The sequence below is a fragment of the Perissodus microlepis genome, chromosome 20 (genome assembly GCF_051167445.1).
Source record: "Perissodus microlepis isolate ML-2025 ecotype Zambia chromosome 20, ASM5116744v1, whole genome shotgun sequence".
Lineage (NCBI taxonomy): Eukaryota > Metazoa > Chordata > Actinopteri > Cichliformes > Cichlidae > Perissodus > Perissodus microlepis.
The window spans coordinates 15,649,534-15,676,095 of record NC_140480.1 but is presented as its reverse complement, the minus strand read 5'-3'; the positions used below and the strand labels follow the sequence as shown (position 1 = coordinate 15,676,095).

Here is a 26,562-nt window from a genome sequence, read left to right as displayed (position 1 = left end):
GTATGTAGATGACTATAGTGCATATTGACTAGAAGAAGAAGGAGCTCCCTTGTTCTCTGGATGTTTGATTTGGCTAATTTAACAGTCTGAAGCACATAGTTTTAATAATAAACAAATAAATGAACACTGATAATATCACTTTTCTGTCTAATACTTAAAAGCAATGGAGAAAATGTTGTCGTTCATAGCTAAAAGTAATATATAGGCACTGAACTCAGATCATGGATTCGCTGATCCAAATGACAGTGTTACAGGTGGCACAACCATAAATATCGAGTCACCTGCCTGTTGGAAAGTAAACTTCCTCCAGGAAATGATCTGATCCCATTTTCAGCCCAACCTTGTTTTACAGCATGTTAACAACAGTGCCTCAAGCTGCAGTGTGTTGGCAGCAGTGATTTCAGTAGTTCGGCCTTCATTTCATGTGTGCACAAACTCACAGACATACACACACACACGCACAGAGTCAGGCTTATCATGTTATGGTTTTCAAGGATATGGGAACCTGGGTTTGTTTGGACTTGAGTGTAGAGATTCCTTGGCTTTGTCCGACCGCTATGCAGGAGTTATAGTGGTGGCACTGAACTTTCTGCAGGGTCCGTCTTATCTGTCTTATTGTAGAGATTGTGTGCTTGTCTGTGCCAAAGTCTTTGCTCAAGGTCTTTGACTGCCTGCAGTGAAACCTAACCAAAGACCTCTAAGTGTGATGATCATTGTCTTATTTGTCTACTTTAAGAAGAGTTCCAGGTTCAGTTCCTATTGCTTGCATATTCATAACAATGTTTTTCTTATATTTAAATACATCCATAAGAGCTTGCTACTTACAGCCTAAAACTGGGACACTTTGACCTATATAAAAATTTAAAAAATGAATAAAATGATAAAAGTCTGATAATGTCTGTACATGCAGCTGAAACCACTGTCATAGACCCATAAGTTGCCTATCTGATTTATTTTACTGTAGTTTTGTCTAACACCCAGACACAAGAGGATTGCAAGATATACGTTAAAAAGAGCTGCAGGCTAGAGTGTTAGAGGCATACTTGCAATTCTTTTTAATTTTTGATCTGCTCTTTTTTCTTTAATTCTGTGAAAGTAGTGTCTTTGAATAATATGTTGCATTTATTTTCAGGGGGATCAAATTCTCAGATGTTTGTAGAATTGTAGTTGAAGTTTTCAGTAATTGATTTGTGAACTCTTACAGCAGATTAAGAAACCGCATTGAAGTCACTACTAGTTACACTTGCCACGTACGTGCTTACTGTGTGTTAAGACGTATCTCGCTCTTTTAGTAGAGGTGAAAGGTCACATCAGCAGAGAGCTGTGATTGTGAAAGCTGCTTTGTTCTCTGCTGCAGCTTTTAAGTTGTCGCGCCTGAATCACACACATGCATGCAGGGGCGTAATTTTCAGAGGGGTTAGGGGGGTTATGACCCCCCCCCGATAATCAGACCCAACCAATATAACCCCCCACCCCCACCCCCACCCCCACCCCCCCACCCCTAAAATTATGAATTATCTTGCATAAATAGGCTGTTGATTTATTTTAGTCATTTCAGATATTACCAGCAAAATAGTTGCATGTTTAATCATCTGGGAACTTACCCAGATTTATTTATTTATTTAGACAGAGATCGTGACCCCACCCCCCCACCCCAATGTTCAGCACAAAGTTACGCTGATGTATGCATGCACATGACCCACTATCATGCATCTTCATGCACCTTTCTCTTTGCTAATCTATTCACAGCAGCAGAGTCACTTCGGTGAGTTGAATGGAATTGAACTCTTTGACCTTATGCTTATGCTTCAGCTCAGTTTTATTTTCAAATCCTTTATTTTTTCAGTGGTTAGGATAAAAAAAGAACAACAAATTCTCAGCACATGCAATTTTTTTGATTATACAAGTAGTTGGTCTTGTTTTAAAATACAAATTAAACTGTATTTTTAGAATAAAATTATCCTCTTTCCGGTGAATTGTTGATGAGAAGAAGATTATTGGCACGGTGTTATCTTTCCTGCTAAATATCAAGCTAAAGCAAGGAGCTAATTAGCAGTGCAACAGATTGACAACCTGTCCTTTCGCCCTGACAGCTGGATTGACAGCTGCATCTGTGGATGGATGGGTGAATGCTGCTTACAGGTTTGAAAAGTGAAACCAATGCATACATATCATAAACTAACATTTTTTTATGGCAAACAGGGGCAACCCCTCTAAAATTTCCTCTAAAATTTGCTCTTCAGTATTTTGGTGGACTTGTTATCATTTAATGCAGAGACAGGACTGATCAGAGTAGATGTGAAAAATTCATCTTCTGTGTGGTTCTTCTTTCTAACTTCCATTAAAATGCTGTTATGGAGTCGCCTAGTTTGTATTAAGCTAAACTGATCAGACTGCCGGTACCACTCTTCTCAGTTTCTTTTGTCATTCTTTTCCTTATTTTTGACATTAAATTTTCCCTCCTCTTCCATCATCCTCTCGTCTTCCTCTTCCTCATTGAACTGTCCCTCTCGCTCCTTTTCTCTGCCCTCATCTTCCTCTCTCACCATTCACTCTTCCAAGTGTCCAGAAGAAAGGGGTGGTGCATTCCAAAAGCCTGGAGACCATTCCCCTCTTTCAGGCAGTGGCCTGTAGACTGACAGTGAAATTTGAATAAGAATAGCTGCCCATTCACCCCAGTGCCCTAGTGACGGGCTGGAGGGAGAGCAAAAAAGAGGGAGTGGGAGGGACGAGTGGAATGAAGGGGGTCCCTCAGACACGTTGCGTTCCAATTGGCCGGTGGCGTTCCCTGTGTTTTTACATCGCTACCGTCGGTTGCACTTTCAAGTTTGTTTTACACATTTTGGCGCACATACACACTGCACATGTGCATGCATGCGGAAATGTACACATTGGGGTCCAAGACTTGAACACGTGCACTGGAATACGGGAATCTACGCACTGTCAAGCAGGTTGGCCTCCAGTGAGCAATTCTGACCACGCTGTGCAGAGGAGAGTGGGGTGACCCATGGCTGTGTGAGTACAAGGCTGCTCTCAGTTAGTTGGATTCATCATGAATATTACACAGTTGTGTTTTTGTTGTTATTTTTTTAAAATAGGTTTTTCATTTGTGTAATAACAGCTAAACTCTGAATATATTTTGGGTATTTCTGTAGCTTGTGGCAAAGAGTTCAGATTAAAAGGCAACCTCGTGCTGTCGCCACTCATGTGGGCCACTTGTGTCTAAACTGTAAACTTTTAATCATGTAGCTGTTAAAATTTAAGATTAGTGCTACAGGTTGTTTTTTTTTCTTTGTTTTAATTCTTACCAAATGGCTTTTGCTAGAATGTAGTTTTGATCAAAACTGTTTATTGTCATCTTCATGCCTCCATGTAGATCTTGGATGGGTTAAATATAATATTACTGACAAAATACCTCTTTGCAACTCTGCGGTGGCAAACAGGCATTATGATTCTTTGCAGATCTTCCCACTCTTAGACTGTGCATTAAGTGGCCCCTCACTAACAGGGATCTAGTGTTTTTGGGACTTTTTTGTTTTTGAAAAAAAAAAAAGCACATCCATCTTACCTCTGTTGTAAGCCCATGAAGTTATGTGATTGATGGAAAGATGACTGTATGCCTTCTGCATTAATAACTAGTTTATATGCTCTTGATTTTAAACAAAAACATGTAAAACAAATAGATTTTTTTGTATTATAGATAAAAATCCAGCATTTTGTGTTTCCATTTTTTACTTGAGCATCCTACCAGTTCCATCGTCTAGACAGTAAATAGTGTCACATGTAAAATTCTGGTAGTGCATGAAGCAATACATTATTGCAGTTATAAATGATAAATATACGAACTATTGTCTTTACAATCTAGCTCACCAAGTTGAGTAGTAAGGCTACTGCAGTGGCCCTGGTTCAAATTTATGCCAGGTTGTTTATTGTGTGTCTTCTCCCTTTATGTCTCTCTACATGGATGTCTTAATAAAGGCAAAAAGTCTGCATTTAGGCAGCAGCTAAACTGTTCTAAAACGATATGCATATAACAGACAGTCTCTTTTTACATTTCGTTTATCATGAGAAGCAGACCGCACATAGTAGAAATTTTCTCTACCAATACAGAAAACTGGATACTTTTTTTTCTTTAGACATCAATAAACTTTTTGTATCCTTTGATATTTTTCACATGCACAAAAAGTATCTCCACCCGTCTGTGTTAAAGGTAACACTAAATGTGGTGTTGCTATAATTTATTTATTTTTAAATGTTGTGTATCTATCTGTTGAATGTGTGCACATTACTGAACTGAGTGTTGTGACGGTGCAGGGCACACCCTCGGTGTGCATGCGTTTGACAGTGTCCCTGTGGGTCGGCAGGCATTTAGTCTTTTTATTGCTAAGCTGAGTGTGAAAAATGCTTCCCAACCGGGATCTGCTTTAAAATATAAACCTGGATTAGCAAGCAAAGTTGAGCTTTCTGGGCAATTCTTTCATATTGAAAACCTTTGTGGGGCAATAAAATCTGTCTCCCTCTTAACTAAGTAGGTTTATGTAGGGTGAAAGAAATCAAGGATGTGACATGCTTTCTAAATACACTTAGTCTTTTCATTTATTCTGGTCCTCTTGCCTTTTTGATAACCACTTTTACTTATCTCAGAGTAACATTTCGCAATATCTAACATGAGCAATATAGACACTGGTTGGTTCTTTTCAGTCAAGACCATCTATCTTTCCCATACTACTACATCACAGCAAAGCCTGGAGGTTGTGTTGTAACATCAGCTGTTACCACAGCACTGAGTAATTATTACTCCAACCAGCCAAGACCATTGTTAAGATCTGTAAGGGACTCCACCACCTGCCTTGACTGACAGTGGTTAATACTCTACTTTAGTTTATGGACAAACAATGCCTCTATATTGTATTGTGGTGTTTTACTGTGGCCTAAATGTTTTATTGATTTCTTTCTCTCACAAATTATTTATGTGTGTTACAGGCAAAGAGACAGCCTGTTGTCCATCATGATGCCCATCATGAATGTTCATCTGAGCCTCCTCATGCTGGGTGAGTAGAAGTCAGACATGTGTTTAGTCTTTTTCTGTGGGGTGAACAAATTCCTCGACCTGTGTAATAAGTACTGAGCTCTCTTAGCAAGAGCTCCGGTGTGCAGTGACCAGGACAGAGTGTTTATTACCTGTACTCCCAGGAACTTACCATCTCCACTATCATGCTGTTGATAAGGAGTGGTGTGTTACCGCCCTGGCCGCTCCTGAAGTTGACAACGAGCCCTTTGATTATTTTCAAAAACAGTATCTGCATGTTTGTGTTTTTATCATCCAGATGTGCTTGGCTCTGTTGTATTACAGAGGAGATGGCATCTTCCGTAAAGTGATTTGAGCGGTATGCAAACTGTAGTGGGTCAAATGCAGGAGGGAGGCTGGAGACAATGTGTCTCTCAAAGCATGTCATCATAAAAGGAACGCTGTGGGGCAGTAGTCATTGAGATGAGTGACTGTGGGTTTTTTGAGCACTAGAATGATGCCAGCAGTCTTAAAGCAGGAAGGTACAACAGTGGTCCAGCAACAAATTGAAGATGACTGTGAGAACTGACATTAGCTGGTCATTACTGTCCCTGAGCCCCTGTCCTGGCATATTAGGACTGCTTATGTTCACTCTCCTCAAGGTCTTTCAGACATAAGTTGTTGTAAGATTGACTGTCTGTTCATGGTATGTTTTAATCTCATCTAGTTTATCTTGTTAAATAGGTAAATAGTGGAGAAAGGTGTTTTTGTGTGCACGAGGAGAATGGGGCTGGGCAATTGTCTCTGCCAGTCTTTCTGTAAAGTCACTGCAAGCCACTTCCTCATAGGTCCTTTATAAAGTAAACTCACTTCTTATTGTAACAGCCGATGCCTTAGGCATTAAAATATTTCCTCTATTGTCATATTCTGAGTAAATTTAACACCAGAACCGCAGGTTCAGAATAGACAACATAATCTTCAGTGTACACTTAGGATGAATTCCTTCTGTGAGGGAAAATTCTTTGAGATGTTTGTTTAGAATTAAATTTAAAAAGATTCCTGAAATCTGCCATGATGGTATTTGTGGAATGATAGGCCACTGACAGGAGAGCTAAATCAGAGGACTTGCAGGCCTAATAGTACGGTTGTGCGATACTTTTTAGGGCCACACAAGAGCATAGCCACCATTTCACTTGTAAGATTTACCCCCTGGTTAGTTATGCTGTACTTTTATAAGTTAAAGAGAAATTGTTATATATTTTAAGCCACTCACACACATGACAATAAAGACTGATTACATATTTTATGCTTGCCATTCCTAACTCGCCTATTCTCAGGTATCTGGGTCAGTCTCTATGTTGATTATTAACTGGAGGAAGGAACCATTCATTCGTGCAGGGTCAGAAGCTAAACTTAATAATAGTGAGCATGAACTTTGCTTCATCAGGTGATACATATTTGTGAATAAATGAAAGCATGGAAGGATCAGTTTAACAATCAATGAATATCTAGGCTGGATGATAATTTACTTAAAACCTTTCATATTTTAATATTTGTAAATATTGTGTAAATATATAAAGGTATATGTAAATATATCTTACCTCTGCATTAAATATCCTGCAACAGTTAGTGAGTGTGCTTCCAGGAGATGAAGAAAGTTTAGAACTTGATGTTGTTGCTGACTTTCAAGCTCTGTTTTTTCATATATCTTTGCATATATTTATTACATACATATATTTTATCATTAACTGGCTTCTTTGTATTCACTCCATTCTTCATCATGCCCTCCACACACAAAGCACTTTTTTCCCAGTGGAAAAAAAGATAAAGGAGATGAGGTAAATGAGCAGTTCTTCGAGTGCAGCTACATAATAATAATAATAAAAGGACATAAAAGGAGGTACACTTTACTCACTTTACTCAAAGCAAGAACCTTGACAACAAGGCTGTTCTCGAAAAAATGTATTTCTTGCCAGGAAAGAAGCTCTGAAAAGCAAAACTGGTTAAACATTTATATTTAAAAGGAACTAAAGCTGCAGCCATCTCACTGACTTTGCATTTACTATCCTGTCGGTCTTAATTAAGTGATACCCTCCCATTCCAAGAATCTAATATATTCTGGTGAAATGTAGAATGTTGACTGTAATCTTTTGAGAGGACCAACAAATTTGCATCAAGGAAAAAAAACTTACTGTAGTTCTTTTTACAAGAATACTGAGTGTCAAAAAACAGCCAGGTTAAGAATGTGCCTTGCACAAACAGCAGCTGGTTTGCCTCCATGTGATTATATGTAGCACTGGCACATGGCAATGAAACCCACACCATCCACTTGAATACAGCCTTATAGCAGGAATGCAGGAACATGAGGAAAATTTTATTCATGACAGAAAACATTCCTGGTATTAGATGCGTAGACATAAGTGATGCATACACAGATGGTACAGATGCTTAGAATTGCTGCCACCAGCCAGTTTCCCAACCGCTACGAGTCCTCCATCCTTCTCCTGCAGCATATCTACTCTTCTCTATGAACATGTCCCCCTTATTCAATTGTTATTCACCAAGAGACTGTTTTTTACTGATCGCAATATAGTCCATACAAACTGTTGATCAAGTATGGAAAATGTAAAATGGTTGGATAAAACTTGCAGCCAGTTTGACATTTCGTACAAATACAGCCACTTAAAATGGCCAGCTTATTCATAGCAGAACAGCAGTGGATCTTTGACTGATCCCAACTGTGACGTTGTCAGCACTGATCCCGTAGAGCAGGGGTGTCAAACTCCAGTCCTCGAGGGCTGGTGTCCTGAAACACACCTGAATAAAATGAGTAGGTCATTAGCAAGACTTTATAGAACTTGACTGCAAGCTGAGGTGACAATTCAGCCATTTGATTCATGTTACGGCAGCTTATGAGTGAATGAACATGGTGCAATAAAAGTACTTTGAGATCTGATTGTGATCAAATTTCACAACCCCAGTTCAACCCATGCTCATGTCTGCTAGTGCGATTCTAGAATTTTTGTGCAATTGCCCCTCTTTTGATTTTGTGTTAATTTAGAAGCAGGAAATTAGAGATCATACAGATCTTTATGTATTTGACACATTGCTGCAGTTTAACTGATTGGTTTGTATCATCTGGCTTCATGGATATAAGCTGGGTATCATCTGCATAGCAAAGAACATGTATCCTATGGGTTCTGATAATATTGTCTAAGGGAAGCATTGTGTAATGTAAATGGAAGTGGTCCCAGCACAGACTCCTGTGGAACTTTGTGACTAACTTCTGTGTATGTGTAAGAATGTGCATGCACAAATTGGAGTCTATTACATGGATATGATTCAGACTACTGAATTCCTTTAAATCCATCTCTGTAGTAGAATATTGTGGTCAGCAGTATTGAATGTCTAACGGGACAAGCACAGAGTTGAATCTGCTGTCAGATTCTATGAGAAGATCATTCATATTCTTCATTAGTGCTGTTTCTGTACTAAGTTAGCTCAGTTAGCTGTTTTACAACTACTCTGTCATTTTTGATAGTGTAAGTTTTAAGTATAAAGGTAAACACTGCACAGCTGTATTATTTGTCACCTAATTATATTAATAGAAGCCAGTTATGAAGATGGGAATTATCCACAAGAGACCAAAATAACTGGTGAAGTTGGTACTAAACACTACAATCATTATAATAAGATGCTTCAATGCAATCAGCCACAGTCACACAGTAATTGTGGGTACTGTGAGTATAAATGCATTTGCAAATAGATATACAGTAATAAAAAAAGTCCTCAACAATACACACACTGAAGTCTTACATGCTAGTCAGGGCAGGTAAAACCAATGTGTCTGTAGCCCACACAAAGAGAAAGATCCACACTATTGTCATGTCTGAGGTGCTAGAAGCATCTCAAAAATTAGTCTGCATAGGATGATGACTTTGCCTTATAATTACCAAAGCAAACACAATTTTCTACCCTATCTTACACAGATTGAGGAAAGACATTAGTCAGAGCACTTTTGAGAATGGCTTATATTCAGTAGCATTCTTTGCATGTGTGGTCTCCTTCAAAACACAAACTCAGTCATTAATTAAAACACAGGCTAAATCAGTACTGAGGTATACATGCCTAGACAGAGTGTTGGGAGAGGATCTCTTGGCACATTTGAATGCTGCTTTTATCATAGTCTCTATCAGTCTTTATATTTCCAATAAAAGTGTCGTTGTCGTGCCAAATTTTCCCTTTTAAAAAAAACTGCCCTTTTTTGAAAACCTGATGTAGGTAATTATCAGAGTACATTAAATGCACATTTTTATTTCTTTGCGCGGTTCTGGTGTTTGGAGTACTCTGATCACCAAATACTAGAGTGACTTGACTCAATTTTAATGTGGATCCTCATATTTTGTTTTACTCTAAAGCCAAATTTATTACAATGTCTGTTAAGAGGGTTTCCATGTACAGTGTTTTATGGTGCCTCACCTTGGACAGGTTATTTGATCATACCTTTAAAGTGAGGTCCGGTGAAACTCAGTTATACCTCTTAGTCATACTCTCTGTGTCTGTATTGTTAAATAGTTATCAGAGTAGTGAACTGGAACATAACTCAAATTTTTAGCTGCGCCAACGACAAATATAAAGTTTAAGGTTTTTCTGCTTCTGAAAGAATGTAATCTTTTTATTTAAGCTTAAAACACGGTTTACCTTCCTGCATGTATGTAAGTGTGTTTTATGTTTGCCCAGGGTGTGTCTGCTCTTTATCAGCAGTCCACAGGTTTGCCTTGCAGCATGTTTTTGTACATTTCTGTATGTGACCATTGTACATGTTGTGGCATTTTAAATGTAAACCTCTTTCCTTTTGCTTTAACATGTTCTGCAATGCCAATATGCTAAAAGCTTATTGTGTATTTCCTGGTATATTATAGTAGAATAGTCTGTAGTACCGCCAGGCATTGTTAATGTTTCACTGGAATTCAAAAAATCTTCCTCTGTTAATCTTGTACTTGAACTGATTCCAAGACATTGTGTATGTGTCTGTGTGTACAGAGAGATTGGAAGAGCTGTAGTCTTAGTTACTTTGGCCTGAGTAAACCAGAGAATCTTTAGGTTTTGAAAGCAAATATTTAACGTAAAATGATTTCCACAGTTGTCTTTTCAGCTGCAAAATGCAATTGCGGTACTCTACAGTATGCATACTAAGCATACAAAAGGATTTTCCCAGTTTTAATCTGGAACAAATCATGGGAGCTAGATCTGCAGTTTACTTTTTGAAGATCTGGGTAAGGGAGCAGTGTCCTTTGTAGCCAGTAAGGTCAGTAACAGATTTGTCTTTTTTTATAGTTCCTAAATACGAAAGGCCATGATGAAACTTTCGTTTACATTCATTTGATAAGCTGTTATTCCCCAGCATGATCTAACAAAGCTCTAAGGTCTTCTTCTAATGCCAGGAATGTTTGGTTTTGTCAGTCTTCCAGTGCTTTAATGATGTTTAGTGAGGCTTGTATGCAGGCTCACTTAACTTGCCTTGTCATGCTTTGTACAGAACTAATCCAAAGCATTTTATAGTGGAATGCGTTGTCTGTCTCAGAAACTTTCTGTTAATGATGATGCAGAGATATTTTGTGTTAAGAAAAATAACCTGACGTCTGACAGTCTCTGGGAATTCTGATGCCATTTTTCACACTATCGCAACGCTATTGATGATTGATGTGAACACAGAATGAAACTCCTAATTACTATTCTTGTGATTTACTGCATGTATTGCTTGAATAAACCTGTCGGGATCTCTTTGTCTTGTCTCCCTTCCCTCACCCCATCCGGGCAGATGTCTGCTCCTCCCTCAGCCTGGTTCTGCTTCTTGTTAGAAGGGAGTTTTCCCTTCCCACTGTTGCCAAAATGCTTGCTCATAGGGGGTCATATGATTGTTGGGGTTTTCTCTGTTTTCTTTGTGTTATTGTAGGGTCTTTACCTTACAATATAAAGGGCCTTGAGGCAACTGTTGTTGTGACTGTATAAATACATTGAATAGTCAGGTGTACAGGGGTTCCTAATAAAGTGCCTAGTTACTGTCAGTCACATTAGAGAGGATGCTTTTGAGTCCATTTTATCTTTCCTGTTTGCTTTCTTTAGATCAACAGGATGAACAGCTATCTTTCATCTTTTATGTCTCTGTGCTCCGAGATTATCAAGCTTTGGCTTTTTCTTTTATTTAAAAGTGTGACAAGAAAAGTAGAACTCAAAAAGAGAAAAACAGTTTGACAGTGTGCATAATGGAACACATTCAAATACACAAAAACAGATGGCAATGATAGAAACTGGACCATAAACTGATTACATTTTTAAGAACTGTTATCAACACATATACTGAACAAGGATATACAGTGCATTTGATTGTGAGTAGCAACCTCCAGAGCTTAAAAATATTAATGCAAACATAGCAAAACCTGCAATTTCTGCATTTACCACTTGAGTCTAAAAGCTAGTCAATCCCTGTAGACTGCCATGTTAAGGTGCCGAACTTTACACAATTAAAAATTATGATCACATTATAAGAAATTGATTGTTTTTCCCATTTATAAAAATAGTTTCAAATAACCTACCTGTATGAAAAATTGCTTTAAGATTAGGGGCATGGCTGGTTTAGCTGATAACTTTCTAATGAAAGTCTCCTCAGAGTCAGTCAGGACACTGAATTGGGCCTTTTCAACATGTTTGTCCCTTTTTGAGCAGTTGTAAATGACTTCTCTGACAAATAATATGGTCTTCTTGGTGGTAGAGAACTCCAAGAATTTTGTGCTTCAGCTTTGTTCAATGAAATACTGGTATTTTATTAATCTTTTACCAGAAGTGGCTAATATATACATCACCATTGCATTATGGATGTGCACATTATGGAGCTTATTAGTATTAGTTAATAACCAATCCACCCTCTTGTCCAAATACGGTCACTTGTGGTTAAAGCCGTCAGACACAAGCCAAAATGCTCACACTGATGCTTCTGTGCCCATCCCTTTAGACAAAGTTTCCAACATGGCTTTCTGTAGATTCAAGCCATCAAAAGGTCTAGTTTGCTCATATGTGATTCAAAGCAGAGGTGCACTTGGCAGTAAAGAAGTAAACTTTATGACTGTTTAATTCTTTCCAGCTTTTTGGGGGGCGATTTGAGATTTGTGATTCTTTTAAATACAAGAAAAATATCTAAATTAGTGGAAACATTGTTAGTGTGAAGCTGACTGTGATTAATGATTCTGATGATTCTGTTTTCTGTTTCTACCATCCATTAATCCATGGCCAGCTGTCTGTGTATTTGGACAAGAGCTCCCATCAAGCCCTCATGGCTGCACTGAGGGAAGCTGTTACCCTGCAACAGGAAACCTCCTGATTGGACGTGCTGTCAATCTAACGGCCACCTCTACTTGCGGCCTTAATGGACCAGAGCGATATTGTATTGTCAGTCATCTGCAGGTCAGTCACACACAAACTCCTGAATGTAAAGTGTAAAGAGCGAATACAAAGAGCATACCCACATTCATTCTGAGCATGAATTGGGAATAAGTGGTAATAGCTTCTCATTATATTTGAAGATCCAGGTAATGACAGACCACATAAGTACATCGTTTTCTTCCTTTATTTGAATTTACCGATTGATTTTTCTACAGCTGTTTTTTTTTTTATATGCACTCTGCTTGACTCTCACTCATCACATTGCCATTTCCCTCACAATACATGGCAGACTGAGTAGTGCAAAGAAAAATGAGTTGGCATGTCCTGTCTATATCACATTCATCCATCTTCATCGTTCCCTCTGCACTACTCCATCTTCAATTGTTCATTTGTCTGTTTGTTTGCAGCCTTGTTTCAATGAGCAACACTCGCTGCACAGGCCCCAGGTGTAGATACACAAGTCAGCCACACCTTCTTTACCTATGTGCTTTCACCTCTCTCTTTCTCTTTTTTGTATGTTTTTTTTGTGGAGCTATGCTAATACACATGTATATGATGAGGATGTTTTAGTGAAATAAAGCAGCTGCAGTTATTCAGGACAAAATGATGTTATAGTGTTCATTTCTGCAACTTTTTTTTTCTGTTTACAATAATACGTCTCCCAGCATGTTCACCATGCAGTTGTTGTTCACGCTGCCTCCATTCATGCATTTCCGTGCGTCTGCATGTATGTGCCTGCTCTTCCTTTGCCTCAGGGTAGGAATATTCACCACATTCAACTTCCAGCTCAGCAAGACAGCCTTCTACTGCAGTGATAGGAAAGGTATAGGGTTCAGATTGTAATCAGTCACAGTATTTAATGTGTGTTTATGCTGCTTGTGTTTTTGACTCAGTGCTTTTGAGTTGTGGACTTTCAAGTTCTGTTTATTATTCATTGTTCTCTGTTGATTGTTAGCTTGCTCTTCATTTCTTTAGTTTTTATCACCCCTCAGCTGTAAAAGGCTGGTGGAGTTTTGTTTTCGGGCAAGTGGCTAGGATACCTATGTTTGTAAATCCGATAACTTGAGAACGAGGTGACGTAGGAGCTTCAAATTGATATCATAGCGGCATCTACTAAAAATCTCTGAGAAATCTGAATCTCAGTGACTACTAGGAGGCTTGGGTGTAGCACTGGCGGTTCTTACCCAGGTTTTCTGTACTGCGATGGTTGTTCACTTCACTTTTTCTTTATTTTTATTTCTGTTGGCTGTAAAAAATCTTACAAATTGTATTTTTCTCTAAGAGTTAAAATATGATCCAAAACAGGACACCTGTTTGATGACCTTGTATAAAATTTGTACATAGACTAATTCTCTGTTTGAGTTATGTATGTAAAGGAGGAGACACAGATCCCTTTGGGGTTGTGTCAGGAAGGTATGAAGGAGCATGAGGGCCAAAGAAATTAAATTAAGTACAATAATAAAATACAGTTTTGTTTTTTGCAAGTAGAAATTAATTTCACTGGATTTTTAAAATTGTAATCTTTTCAAAATTAATATAAATTTTGATAATAACGTTAATATTCCCATCACCGCTTTCATTGGATTGCATAGGGGGAATCCCTGGATTACCTTAGCAGGTGGATAACCAACTTTGTGTGACTGCTTATCGTGATTGCTGAGTTTAGTGTAAGTGAATCCAGATAACAGAAAAATACCCTTGTCGTGTTGGACTTGTGTTGTAGTACAGGGCCTTGTTCATCATTTCCCGCCGAGCTGTGTTTTATTTCTCTAAAAATGAACACTGGTTAGTGTCTGTGTTAGTTTAAATTGCTTCAGTTGCCCTTTGTTATTCATTGCACTGTTTGTCCACTGTTGAGTTCCCTTTTTATCTTCTGTTTGGATATGTAGGCATTGTTTTTCTTTTTTTGTTGGATTACTGCCTCAAAAAGGTTTATTTATTATGCTTATTAATTTGGGTCTACCTTCACACACACAAACATGACACAGAGGCCGGATTACACTGTTCCCACTTTGTGTCATTGAAGATTCAACTGCATTTAGGAGCTGCACTCACACCTGTTGTATTAAAGACTTTCAGAAATTGAGAAGAAAAAGGAAGAAAGTCAAAGAGAGAAGATTGTGTGCAGGAGAAAGGATAATATGAATTTCACATGTGGTGCTGAGGTAAAAAGAAACAAGAATGATGAATCAAAGTGGTAGTTAATTTTAAAAAAGTAAAACCATCTCTGCATTATAGCAAAACAATGTTTTCAAAACGGCATCAAACCTAGGTGGGTGCATTGCTGACCACGACTGACTAATTAGTGATAAATATGAGCTGATCACAGGGAGTGAGGCTCACCAGCTACAGCTTTAAAGTGTTTTTGAAATGTGTTGTCCTCACATAGCAATCCACAAAATGTCAGGTTTGTGCTGCTTGGCTGGATCCAATTTGGGTATAAAAAAAAGAATTCACTTCAGTTATTCTCCCACCACTGTCACCAAAACACCCCCAAACCATAACATTTCTATGCTTGCTGGAAAGGTAACCATTCTTGTAATGTATGCTGTATGTTATTTTTCCTCTTGCTTATTAGCTCAGGGCCTTCTCATTCTATTTTTGTTATAGTCATTTTGAAGGTTTTGGTTATTACCTACATGTATTAGTCTTTATCTTATAAGACTAAAGGAAAAAAAACAACAACAATATTCTAAAGACGTCCACATGGTATAATGATACCTGCAGAGGTAGTGGGTTGAAGTACCTACCAGCGCTCATTTAATCAAATCACACTAAAAAAATCAGCACAACAGTTTTTCAGTTTTTCTAAAGTAATTAGAAAAGGCTACTTTATATATGTGTGCACATGCACATGGATATTCATGTGCATGTGCACACATATACATCCAAGTTGAAATAGTGTGTATGTGTGAATGGATACACGCACGCTATATCCAGCATGCCTTCTTTTCAATTCTCAGCCGAGTCTCATTAACAGCCATGCTGTTGTTAGCAGCTTAATCGCCCTTGACAACCTAATTTATCAGCTCTGGAATCTACTGTTTCTCTTGCCAACATACCCTCATCATCCCACTCTGGTGTGCCCTCTTTCCCTCCACGTACTCCCCTTTTTATGGCCCCTCTCAAATTGAGCCCTTTTTTTGCTCTTTCTCAGCATCTCTCTCACTCCCTGGATCCCTTAACTCAGCGGTCCCCAACTTTTTTTGCGCCACGGACCGGTTTATGCCTGACAATATTTTCACGGACCGGCCTTTAAGGTGTCGCGGATAAATACAACAAAATAAAACTAGTACCGGTACCGAAAAAAAGAAAATTTATTCATAACACACGTGAAAAGACCCAGGAAAACCGAGTAAACGATAACAAAATAACACTGAAAACTGATAAAAACCCTGAAAACTATACATTTCACACCTGAGCCTCAACTCTCGCGGCCCGGTACCAAACGACTCACGGACCGGTACCGGTCCGAGGCCCGGGGGTTGGGGACCGCTGCCTTAACTCACTACCTCCCCTCCAGGCACATTTGTCCTTCATCCCTGGTGCTCTTTGACACTCTGCTGCAGATTCTCTGCTCTTATCTGCATCTTTCACTGTCTGCCTTTTTTGAAGCCACCCTTCATTCAAACTCATGCCCTTGACCTTGGTCACATGGTTTTATTTCTCCCATAATCTCCGATTTCAAGTGTCCACCTTCACTCCTGCCTCATGTGTGTCAGTCTATTTTTTCTTCTTCCTGTACTTTCTCCTCCTATTCAAAATTCTGTTACAGTGTTAAGCAAAAAGAGCTTCTTTTTTTATTCGTGCATTTCATCCCGTAGTAGAAGTAGCCTGAGAACCTGTTAGATCTCCTGTTGTTGATATACTTTTAGTGAAATGTCCTAATAATATTTGATGGCATTTAGTCAGTGTTAAGGTTTTGTTGAAAGGATGTTCTGTTACCTAAATTTGGTTGAAAAGTAACAATCTGTAATCTCCTCAGATGACAATCAGACCACCTTGGACTTTTCATGTTTGTACATTTAGTACCATGACAGAGAGTTGGCATGCTCCTTCTGATGATGAATGTTGGAGTTTTGGCAGACTTAAATAGAATGAGGACACTCATTCATGGCCTCCTTCTCTCCTACTTTCTTTGTTTGATGCTTCTCCTCTCTTTCTTCAATACCATAACCATGAGAGCCATGAAAAAAGTAGGCTCGCTTTCTATTTTAACAATTGAACTTTTTTCGAACTTAAATTTGTTGTTATTTTTAAAAAGAAAACTTTTTTCTGTTTCCTCAGCAACCAGAGAAGTGTTTTGAGTGCAACTCCCAGCATCCCTACGACCCAAACGTACACTCGAACAGCCACCGCATTGAAAATGTGATCTACCTCACAGACAGCAACAGAGTCAACACCTGGTGGCAATCTGTCCATGGTGGGTGTGTGTGTGTGTAATAACAATTAAAAAAAAAAACATGATCAGTGTGTTCATTGTTTGCCTCCATCCTCATATATTTATATATATGTGTGTCTGTGAAGAATATGTTTCCTTAGATTGTGATGCACTGTATGAATAGGACACTGTATGAATAACCTGGGGACCTCTAGTGATGTGCAGTAATTATCCAGTTTGTCTGTGATGTTAACCCTGTGTGAATCTGTGATGTATCTGTAAGTTTCAATTCATGTTAATATTTCTACCGCTACGATCAGCACACTGTGGACACTTCTAAATCAGTCTAACTCTAAATCAAAGTTTGGACAGCATTTTGAAGGCAACTTCAGATTTCTTATGCTTCAGCATGTGGACCCACTTACAGGTAGGCCAAGGTCAAATCTTGAAGGATGATGAGAATGATAACAAGCGTAGCCACAGATGTCAATAGGCCCATATAAAGTACAGACTTTTCTTACTCCATGTTTTTCTGTTTTCAGAGAAACAGACATGGAAAAATTTCTAAATCAGATAAACTCTCCGGGTTGAACTAACCCCACGTCAATAGGTATTACACCTAGACCAGAATAATACATCTAGACAGCAAAATAATACGAAGGCAAATGGTCCTTCACAGAAAGGTTACTGGGTAAAGGTACTGATGCTACATTTGAGTTCCTGTGGGAGTAAGAGCAGGACTCTGGTATTTCTCGAATGAGGGAAATCTGAAAAGAAAAAAGGTAAAGGTCTGCAACAGTCAATCGACATTCATCAGGTTATTTTCTCCACAGGCCAGGAGAGTGTCAGCATCAGACTGAACCTGGAGGCTGAATTCCACTTTACACATCTCATCATGAAGTTTAAGGTACATGCACTTTTCTTTCATGTGTGGGTAGCTCCATGTGTTGTATACCTCTGTTGGATGTGCAATACTGTATGTGTTTAAGCACGTCAAAGGACATAATTCTTCAGGTGTGTGTTTGTTATGTACACTGAGAAGTGTGGTGGCTGCATTCCATCAGGCAGAAATCCTTTATCTGTGTGTACAGCAAATGAAAGGTTCAGATAAATCTTTCGTACTCTTTCTCCTCAGACTTTCCGACCTGCAGCTCTGGTCATTGAGCGTTCAGCTGACTTTGGCCGAACATGGCGTCCCTACCGCTACTATGCCTCCAACTGTACCAGAACCTTCCCCAGCATTCCTGCCAATGGCTTGCACCATATCAATGACATCATCTGTGAGGAACGCTACTCTGACATCGAACCCTCCACTAATGGAGAGGTAAAAAGTTTAAAAAGTACCTGTAGTAGTAAAGAGGCATGAAGAAGAAGAAGAAACAAAGTTCAGCACTTTTGCTCTTTGTTACCCTTTCTGCATCTTTTAGATTTAAGCCCACTCAAGGATATATATATCTGTGGTTTAAGCCTTATGCAAAAAACATAAAATGTAATTTATACAAAAGTACTTTCTTTATATTCCTATATATAGGAAAATGCACAGTAGGCAGCACAGCGATTTATTCAAACGTGCAAGTAGAAATATGGTGTATGAGGCAAAGAGCTGAGTATTACTTCTTGACGAGCATTCCAAAGCTCTGTTTTGGCTACCTTTTGTTCCATGACAGAGATTCTATTGGTTGTAGATAATCACCACATGAGACTTGTTCCCACTGATTTTCAGTCCAGTTGTTATGGAATTTGGCATACCTCATCTTTTCTTCTCTGTTTGCCTTCTTTATGATTGGCCTTTTGACAGCCACCCTTCCACTGAGACCATTTCTGAGGAAACCAGTGAATAGTATCAACTAAGCATCAACTAAATGAATGAGCTAGGGCCGATTGTATCTCTCAGGTCTTGTATCAGGTCTTTGCTGGATTTTTTTTCTCTATTTCTTAAGGATAAGACTTTCAGATGCTGTTCATCTGCTGTAGATAATGTTTTTTAGCCCTACCACTGATTTTGTCCTTTACTTGACCTATTTGGAATTTTTCATAGCTTCGTGTGTTAATTGGCTGCTTGTAACAAAGTATCGAAAGATTTGATATGTGTTGTTTGTTAAGTTTTTTGTTATGTATAGAAAAAACACAGTTTTATTCCTTGATTTTGGTTCCCTTTTGTGTTTGAATGATTCTTAGGTCAGTGTTTAGTGGTTTAAAAAACAAAAAAATTCTCCTGTGAAAATGGTCATGTACAATGACTGCACTGAAAATGAATGAAATGCACAAAAAGAAAAGAAAGGAACTTTCAGAAAGCCTGAAGAACAATTGTCTCTTTAAAAAATTACAAAAAAATCTGGCTGCTTGGAAGTAAAGTATAAAGGAATGAGTGGTGGCTCAAGAATTCTGCAAAGTACTGCAACTCTAATCTTTTAGAGCAGCTTAGCATTATGGAGTTTTCAGCAAAGTAGGTTAAATGACACGTTTATAGTGGGATATTTTCAGCCTGCTTCACAGGGCAACATTTGCTGGAAACTCTCGTATGTGTTCATGGTAATGAAAGAGCATGTCAGTTTGGCCATTACCACTTTACACCACCTACCCAAACGTCATTTATATCTGTAATATGTTCGTAGCTCAACATTAATGCATAAAAATACAATGTTTTGGATGAAGGGCACAATCTGACAACTCAAGTGAAGGTTTTATGATTTCTTCTAAAATAATATAACATGCATCTGGTGCTAACAGTTTGCAGTATGTTTAAATACTAAGGGTCCCCAGAGAGGACAAATACACCTTTTACATGCTTTAAATTGCAACCAAAACAACTCACTCCTAAAGTTTGTCAGGAATCACACTTGATCAGCAAGCAACTGCCATCTGACTTCATCTGAACCATGGCCCATGTAATTTTCCACATATAGCACCATAGCACATATAAGGAAGATGAGAATCTTGCAACAAAAAAAAAAAGGGGTGTCTTCCACTCTTCATGTAATATCAGGCCATTGTTTTATTTTAAATCATGTGGTCATTTCACAATAAAACCCAGCATTTGCTTAAATGCTTGGTTTGTGTTTCTGGAAATAAGTGAGGAAATGCACTACTGGTTAGACCTCGCTAACGTGGTGGAGCAGGTCATCTGCTAATCAAAAGGTTGGCGGTTCAATCCCACCAGTCTGCAAATGTCTTTGGGCAAGATACACACCCCAAGTTGCTCTTCAATGCATCCTTCAGAGTGTGAACGTGTGTGTATGTTAGATAGAAAGAGCATAGAAAAAAGACAAAGTGCTTTGAATGCTCAGGGTAGAAAAGCACTATATAAGAACATTTACCATATAAACATAGCGTGTTTCTTTAAAGCACACTGAGTCGTTAAAAAATATGACTCGAACTTTATAAAGTGCAGTTGAAAGATATCAAGGTATATGTGACCAGTCATTGCATATTTTCCATTTTGTGCAAATTTTTGTTTAACATTTGTTGAATATTTATACAATTTCCTTAATACTGCAGTCTAATGAAAACATCTCTTCTTTTATTTAAGGTTATTTATAAAGTGCTGGATCCTGCCATTCCAGTGAAAGACCCCTACAGCTTAGATATTCAAGGTCTGTGAACACTTTTCATTCATTTAATGCATATAGTATTCTCATATATGTTCCCCATAGAGAGATTGTATGCATGAGGAATGTCATACAGAAAATGCCGAACCTTATTCCTTATGAAATAAGACACCGCATTTTTAAAATTCTGTATTCTACCAAGCTCCTGCTGCAAATAAAAGCTTCAAATGCTCCCTGTCTCTTATATTTGTTTAGCTGAGTCGTCTGGATAATCAAAAAGTCATACTGATGTTCACAGAAAACTTTGCACTTAGAATGGAGTTGCATCAAAAGAGCCACATTTGGACATAATTATGTTTTGACTTTGATTAAATCTTAACCAGAGATAAATGGATTGTGTGAGCCATCACTGACCTCACTGACACGCATTCATCCCAAACAAAAACTAGCAAACAGTACAAACTGGTGTTGGGAACACTCTGTTTTGTTACCTAGCAGTCGCACCTATGGCAACGTATTCACTGTGTGCACAGCCCTTTTGATATAGTAGAGGTTGGACAGACATTGCTGATGTTTAGGTCACACCTCTCCCTCACTCATTTACCATTTTCCCACCATTGTCCACTGTTTCAAAGAACTTGTCATTCTACCCAGGAACCATACCCAAATGTTTCACACAGTCTTTGGTGGTTTAGTAACCAGCACTGTTACTGCACAGTAAAATAACACCACTGGTAAATATAAAGGGTTTGTAGGGAGGAGCCAAATCCCTTTAGAGCTGTGTAAGGAATGGCATCTGGCATTAAATTCTGCTAAACCAAACATGCAGAATTACCTGCATGTTTAAAGGATGAATGAAGAGCTTTAGGTAAACACAAAGACCTGTCGTTTGGGTACCCTTTTCAGATAATACATTTAGATATAGATTACATGTTAATACCAGGTGTAAATATTGTACAGTACTTTACAAACTCGTCTTATTTTTTAAGAAATTAATCATCAATCAGTACATTTCTAACATTTACTGTCTTATCACACTCCAGGTTAATGCAGAAAAAAAAATGTAGAAAATGTCAAGGAAAAAATGTGCATATTAATGAACTGTCAGCCTCGTTTTTTAATGTTGTTTATCTTGCAAATCTGGCTGACTTTTTAAAAAACATTTCCTTTGCAGATCTTTTGCGCATCACCAACCTGCGCATTAACTTCACAAAGCTCAACACTCTGGGAGATGACCTTCTGGACCGACGCCCTGAAGTCCTGCAGAAATATTACTACGCTATCTATGAGCTGGTAGTGCGAGGGAGCTGCTTCTGTTATGGACATGCTTCAGAGTGCGCTCCTGTGCCGGGGGTCGACGCCAGGGAGATCGGCATGGTCAGTTAGTGGATGATACTGCCAAAAACTCACTGAATCTGTAATTATCAGTATATCCTTTGTAAGACTAAAGGAAAATGGAAAATTATCTTCTTGTTTAAATAATCAACAGCAGAAAGCTGCACACACTTGCAGCACAGTAAATCACAGCCTTCTCATTTGCAATGCCCATACTAACCATGTCACTTTTCATCCTTCTCACCTTTCATCTTGCTGTGCTCAGATCCACGGTCGCTGTGTGTGCAAACACAACACAGAAGGCCTGAACTGCGAGCGCTGCCAAAACTTCCACCATGACCTGCCGTGGAGACCAGCGGAGGCCGAGAACCCTCACACCTGCAGAGGTGGGGCAAATATGCACTCCTTCAAAATTCAGATGGAAACATTTGTAGCTGAAATTCTTTCTTTATAGTTGTCAAATGTGCTTTTCTAACCTTTAGACTATTTAAGGAAATAGAGAACAAGCTCTTTGTTGGTACTACCAGCAGCAGTGCAGTCAGCTGATGAAGTCGGCTTTCTGTGACTGTGACAGTATCTGAATATGATTAATGGGGCTTTTTGTCAACCAGTGAAAACATATTTTCACGTTTCTTGTTTTACAAGATAACTGAGACACTTTTTGGAGGTTTAAATTAAAAATAAATCTATGCTAGAAAGATAAATTAAGATGTAGCTATGCAGGGCTACTCTGGTGTCCAGGAATAAAGATATAAAGCTAGAAATTTACATTATAGGTCACCTCTAAAGGAGATGGGAGAAGCTAATGCGATGTGATAGTTTTTAGGGAATTATTATTATTAGGACGCCACCCAAAAAAAGGTGGTCAGCATGGTATTCATGTTCCTCTAAATCAGGGGTTTCAAAGATAAGCCCAAAGCCTCCAGACAGCTAGACAGCTTCGGACATGTGATAGAAGGCATCGATTTCTGACTTTTTACTGTGTTGTCATAGCTTTTATAGTTTTTCCTACTCGTAAAGACCTCCCCCATTCCCTTTGATACTACACCAAAGTAATTAATCGAAAACAATAACAGTTAAAACACAGAAAAGTTCCCGTTTTTTCACTTGGTGCTGTAAATTTTTATTTTTTACAATGACAAGTTTTTTTTTAAATTATAATTGCTACCATAACTTTAAACATTTATGAATTTTTTTTTGCTGACAGATTTCTTTCATTTACTACAGCAGCATTTTTTTATCATGTAAAAAAACTGGACTTCTTTTTTACGTTAAGCTGTTAAACATTTAGTTAAAAATCTTTACATTGACAGATGGGAGAGTTTTGCTTTGTGACCCAAGATGTAAAATAAGTTTGCTCTAATTGCTCTTTAACTGTTTTCATTTTGTTTTTGCCTGTTTCTGCAGAGTGTAACTGTAATGGCCACTCGGACCACTGCCACTTTGACATGGCAGTGTATATGGCAACGGGTAATGTTAGTGGAGGAGTTTGTGATGACTGTCTGCACAACACTATGGGACGCAACTGTGAGACGTGTAAACCTTTCTACTACCAAGATCCAAACAGAGATGTTAGAGATCCACGGGTTTGTGTCTGTGAGTCTCTCATACCTTGATTCTCTCCTGTAGTACAGAAATTCAGTACTGAGTATAAAAAAGGAATTTTGCTCTGAAACATAACATTTTCCTGTCATTCCTGTCACCTTTTACCTACAATCTCCATCATTCCTTCACTTAAGCCTGTGACTGTGACCCAGTGGGGTCATTGGAGGGAGGCGTGTGTGACACCCACACCGACTTTGAAATGGGAATGATTGCGGGACAGTGTCGCTGCAAAGTCAACGTGAAGGGGACGCGCTGTGATGACTGCAAGGAGGGTTATTATGGACTCAGCCAGAATGACCCTTTGGGTTGCCAACGTATGTGTTCATCTGCCGCCACAATGTGTTTGAACATTAATAAAAGTAGATATCTCAAATCTTTATGTGCATTCATGTTTCTGTGTCTTTATTCATCAGCTTGCAACTGTGACCCTCGTGGCATCATCGTGATGGGAGCTCCTTGTGATCAGATCAGTGGGGACTGCTCCTGTAAAAGATATGTCACCGGCCGCTACTGCAACCAGTGTCTGGTTAGTAACAGTCGTTGTTCTGTCTCTCAGGTTTCATCCTAAGCTCATGTCCAGGTTTGCTCAATAGCAGGCCTTGAATGCATGAAAATCTACTCTGTGTAGATATTCCAGTGCAGTCCAAGAATAAAAATAAGGAGGTGAAAGTGAGGATCTTTAAATAATGCACTGGAAGATGTTTGTCTTTGACTTGTTAAACTAATGGGGCCATATTTTAAAATTCTGTGTGGGATCTATACCTAAACCGTGCGTCATCACAGTAATTTTGTATTCAGCAATCTGACTGAATCTGAACTGGCCGACATGATTGCATTAATCGGCTATATGCACTGGGCTGTTGTTTAAAAAGACACTTTCAATAGCGCTATTTTCTTGCTGTTATTTTGGTAAACTTGGCCTGTGTAATGACAGAGAACACAGTGCAGTGAGCTCTTTGCAAGAGTTGAAACTGCCTTCATTTACAGCCTGGAAACCTAAACATCCATATTATTAGATGAGGTGACCAGAGAGTGTGTGCGCTAATAAAACACTGAGTGGAGTTTATGTCTTGATGCATGCACAACCATCCAGGTTAGGAAATCCCAAAAAGTTGATTCTGTTCATGTGGATGTAATGTTTTCAGTGGGAGAAATGTTTTTGTCACTCATCCAAGTGATTCCTTCAGTCTCTGCTGACTGCAGATTAGCCATGGATCACTAGCACGATTACAAATAGAACTCCTGCTTTGAGTGTTCATGATAAAGCAGCAGTGTACAAAAAAAGTGTAGATAGACTGTGAAAAAAGCTAATTGTGAGGTTTGTGTTCCTCCTACAGCCTGAATACTGGGGCCTTAGTAATGACCTGGCAGGCTGCAGACCTTGTGACTGTGACTTTGGAGGAGCCTTCAACAACAGGTAAAAAGATTTTGTATCGTCTGTGTTCTGCTTTTAAGAACTAAGCGTTCTGTAAATTGCAAGTATTTCGTTTAGATGCAAAAAGCATCAAGCGGACGCGAAGTGAGGCTGTGACTCATTCAGTCTGATGGTCTGTGCAGACAACAAATAGACAGGAGATTTCAAGAACACCAGTAAAAGGCTGTCTACACATTGTTGTATGTGATACTTAAAGGTGCATGATGGAAACCGGCCAGTGTGACTGCAGGAGGCACCTAATTGGCCGGCAATGCTCTGATGTGCAGCCCGGGTATTTCTGTGCTCCGCTGGACTTCTACAAGTATGAGGCCGAAGATGCCACCGGACACTCGCCTGCTGACCCCGTACTGCCGGTGAGCGCAGCAGCATGGTGCCGTGTAAACCACTTATTCACATTTACGATCATTGGCTCATACTACTAGGCTGACTACTTCAAAACAACACACTGTAGAATCTAACTTCAAAAACTTAGTAACAAAGTATTTTATTTGAAGAAGCGAATATTGTAGCTTACCCCAAACCCCAAATGAGTAGATGCAAAATTCACTTAAAATCATAACCTGGGGAGAGCAAGCCATTTGTAAAGTTTAAGGAAGGCCATTGTGCAAGCATAAACTTAGAACTTAGACGTGTTTGTGTCTCATGCATGCAGCAGGTTTGAAATACTGATTGATGGTGGAGAGGTTATGTAACCGCTTTTCAAGAAGATGGTTGTGAGAAAAAAAAGTGCCATTCAGGAGGATTGGATTGTGTGTGTGGAGTCACTCTAATCCAAGAGGTATAGTTCCATCTTGTAACCCCTAATAAAGTTTCCTTTGGGACCTTTCTGTTTGTGTAGAGAACTCCTATCATATAGTGGGATCTCTATCACAAAAATTCATTAATTAAATGGACACGACTTTAATTAACAGGCTTTTTTTCTTGTTTTAGCAAGAATGTGATACATGACGACTGTATCCATGGAAGTATGTTCACATAGTGTGGCTTTCAGTAATGAGCTGTATGATCCAACATGTTCACTTAGGAAACCTCAAAGGTCACAGATCACTTACAGTATCTCTACGTAAAAGACACACACATCTCAGCATCGTTAACAACAGGTCAGAGTCTCTTCTTCTGCCTGTCTTTTGTATTTTTTGGAAACTGTGTGAGCAAAAGAAAGATTTCACTCACCATAATGCATCAGTTTATTATCCTTTATCACATTTTTAGCTTTTTATTAAGTTTTTCAATTATCCACAATTGGAAACAATGACCAGAGTAACTGGCTACAACAACAGCTTCTGCTGGTGAAACTGGAAGCCCTGAGTACTTTGCACCCAGACCTGTGTCCTGTTCCTGAGTTTCGACAGAACTTGCAACCGGTTGCAATTTCCGCATGTAAATGGTTCAGCTCTTTATCCTTTCAACCACATCCAAGGGTGCGTGGGAGCTTGTCGAACCAGTCTGCATGTGTTTTGTGGGCTTCGAGAAGGCTGCATTTCTCAGTATGTCCTATGGAGGAGTGTTTTGGTTTTATAGAACACTGAACTAATTTTTGGGAGCTATCCCAAAATGAGCTTGATCTACATGGCTGGTGACAAGTCAGCCTCTTTCTCAGTGGAATGGGATTTCACCAGAGCTGCTCTCTGCCACCACTTCTGTTTATTGCTTTTATGGAGAAGAATGAAAAAGATACAGAATTTCTAGGCACAGCCGAGGTGTAGAGGGTGGAGAGTTCATCTTTGCTTTTTGCAGATGATGTGGTTCTGTTGTCTTCATTGAGCCATGACTTCCATCTTGCATTGGAAGAGGCTTGGGTTTGTAGTTG

General features: G+C 38.9%; 1 protein-coding gene across 3 annotated transcripts in view; it reads left to right on the top strand.

The window, feature by feature from the left end:
* lamb2l (laminin, beta 2-like) overlaps positions 1 to 26,562 on the top strand; it is a 51,525-nt gene that overhangs the window by 8,690 nt on the left and 16,273 nt on the right. For 2 of the 3 annotated variants that reach the window (XM_084917871.1, XM_084917870.1), the window contains 13 exons: positions 4,984 to 5,051; positions 12,300 to 12,469; positions 16,736 to 16,871; positions 17,663 to 17,736; positions 17,965 to 18,153; positions 20,359 to 20,422; positions 21,552 to 21,754; positions 21,978 to 22,098; positions 23,120 to 23,308; positions 23,452 to 23,631; positions 23,731 to 23,843; positions 24,655 to 24,734; positions 24,949 to 25,105. In XM_084917871.1, coding sequence (XP_084773997.1) covers positions 5,009 to 5,051; positions 12,300 to 12,469; positions 16,736 to 16,871; positions 17,663 to 17,736; positions 17,965 to 18,153; positions 20,359 to 20,422; positions 21,552 to 21,754; positions 21,978 to 22,098; positions 23,120 to 23,308; positions 23,452 to 23,631; positions 23,731 to 23,843; positions 24,655 to 24,734; positions 24,949 to 25,105 — 1,719 coding nt within the window. In that variant the 5' untranslated portion in view covers positions 4,984 to 5,008. Of the gene's footprint in view, positions 1 to 2,301; positions 3,016 to 4,983; positions 5,052 to 12,299; positions 12,470 to 16,735; positions 16,872 to 17,662; positions 17,737 to 17,964; positions 18,154 to 20,358; positions 20,423 to 21,551; positions 21,755 to 21,977; positions 22,099 to 23,119; positions 23,309 to 23,451; positions 23,632 to 23,730; positions 23,844 to 24,654; positions 24,735 to 24,948; positions 25,106 to 26,562 lie in introns of those variants that run through there. The other variant, XM_084917869.1, reaches the window with a different exon arrangement.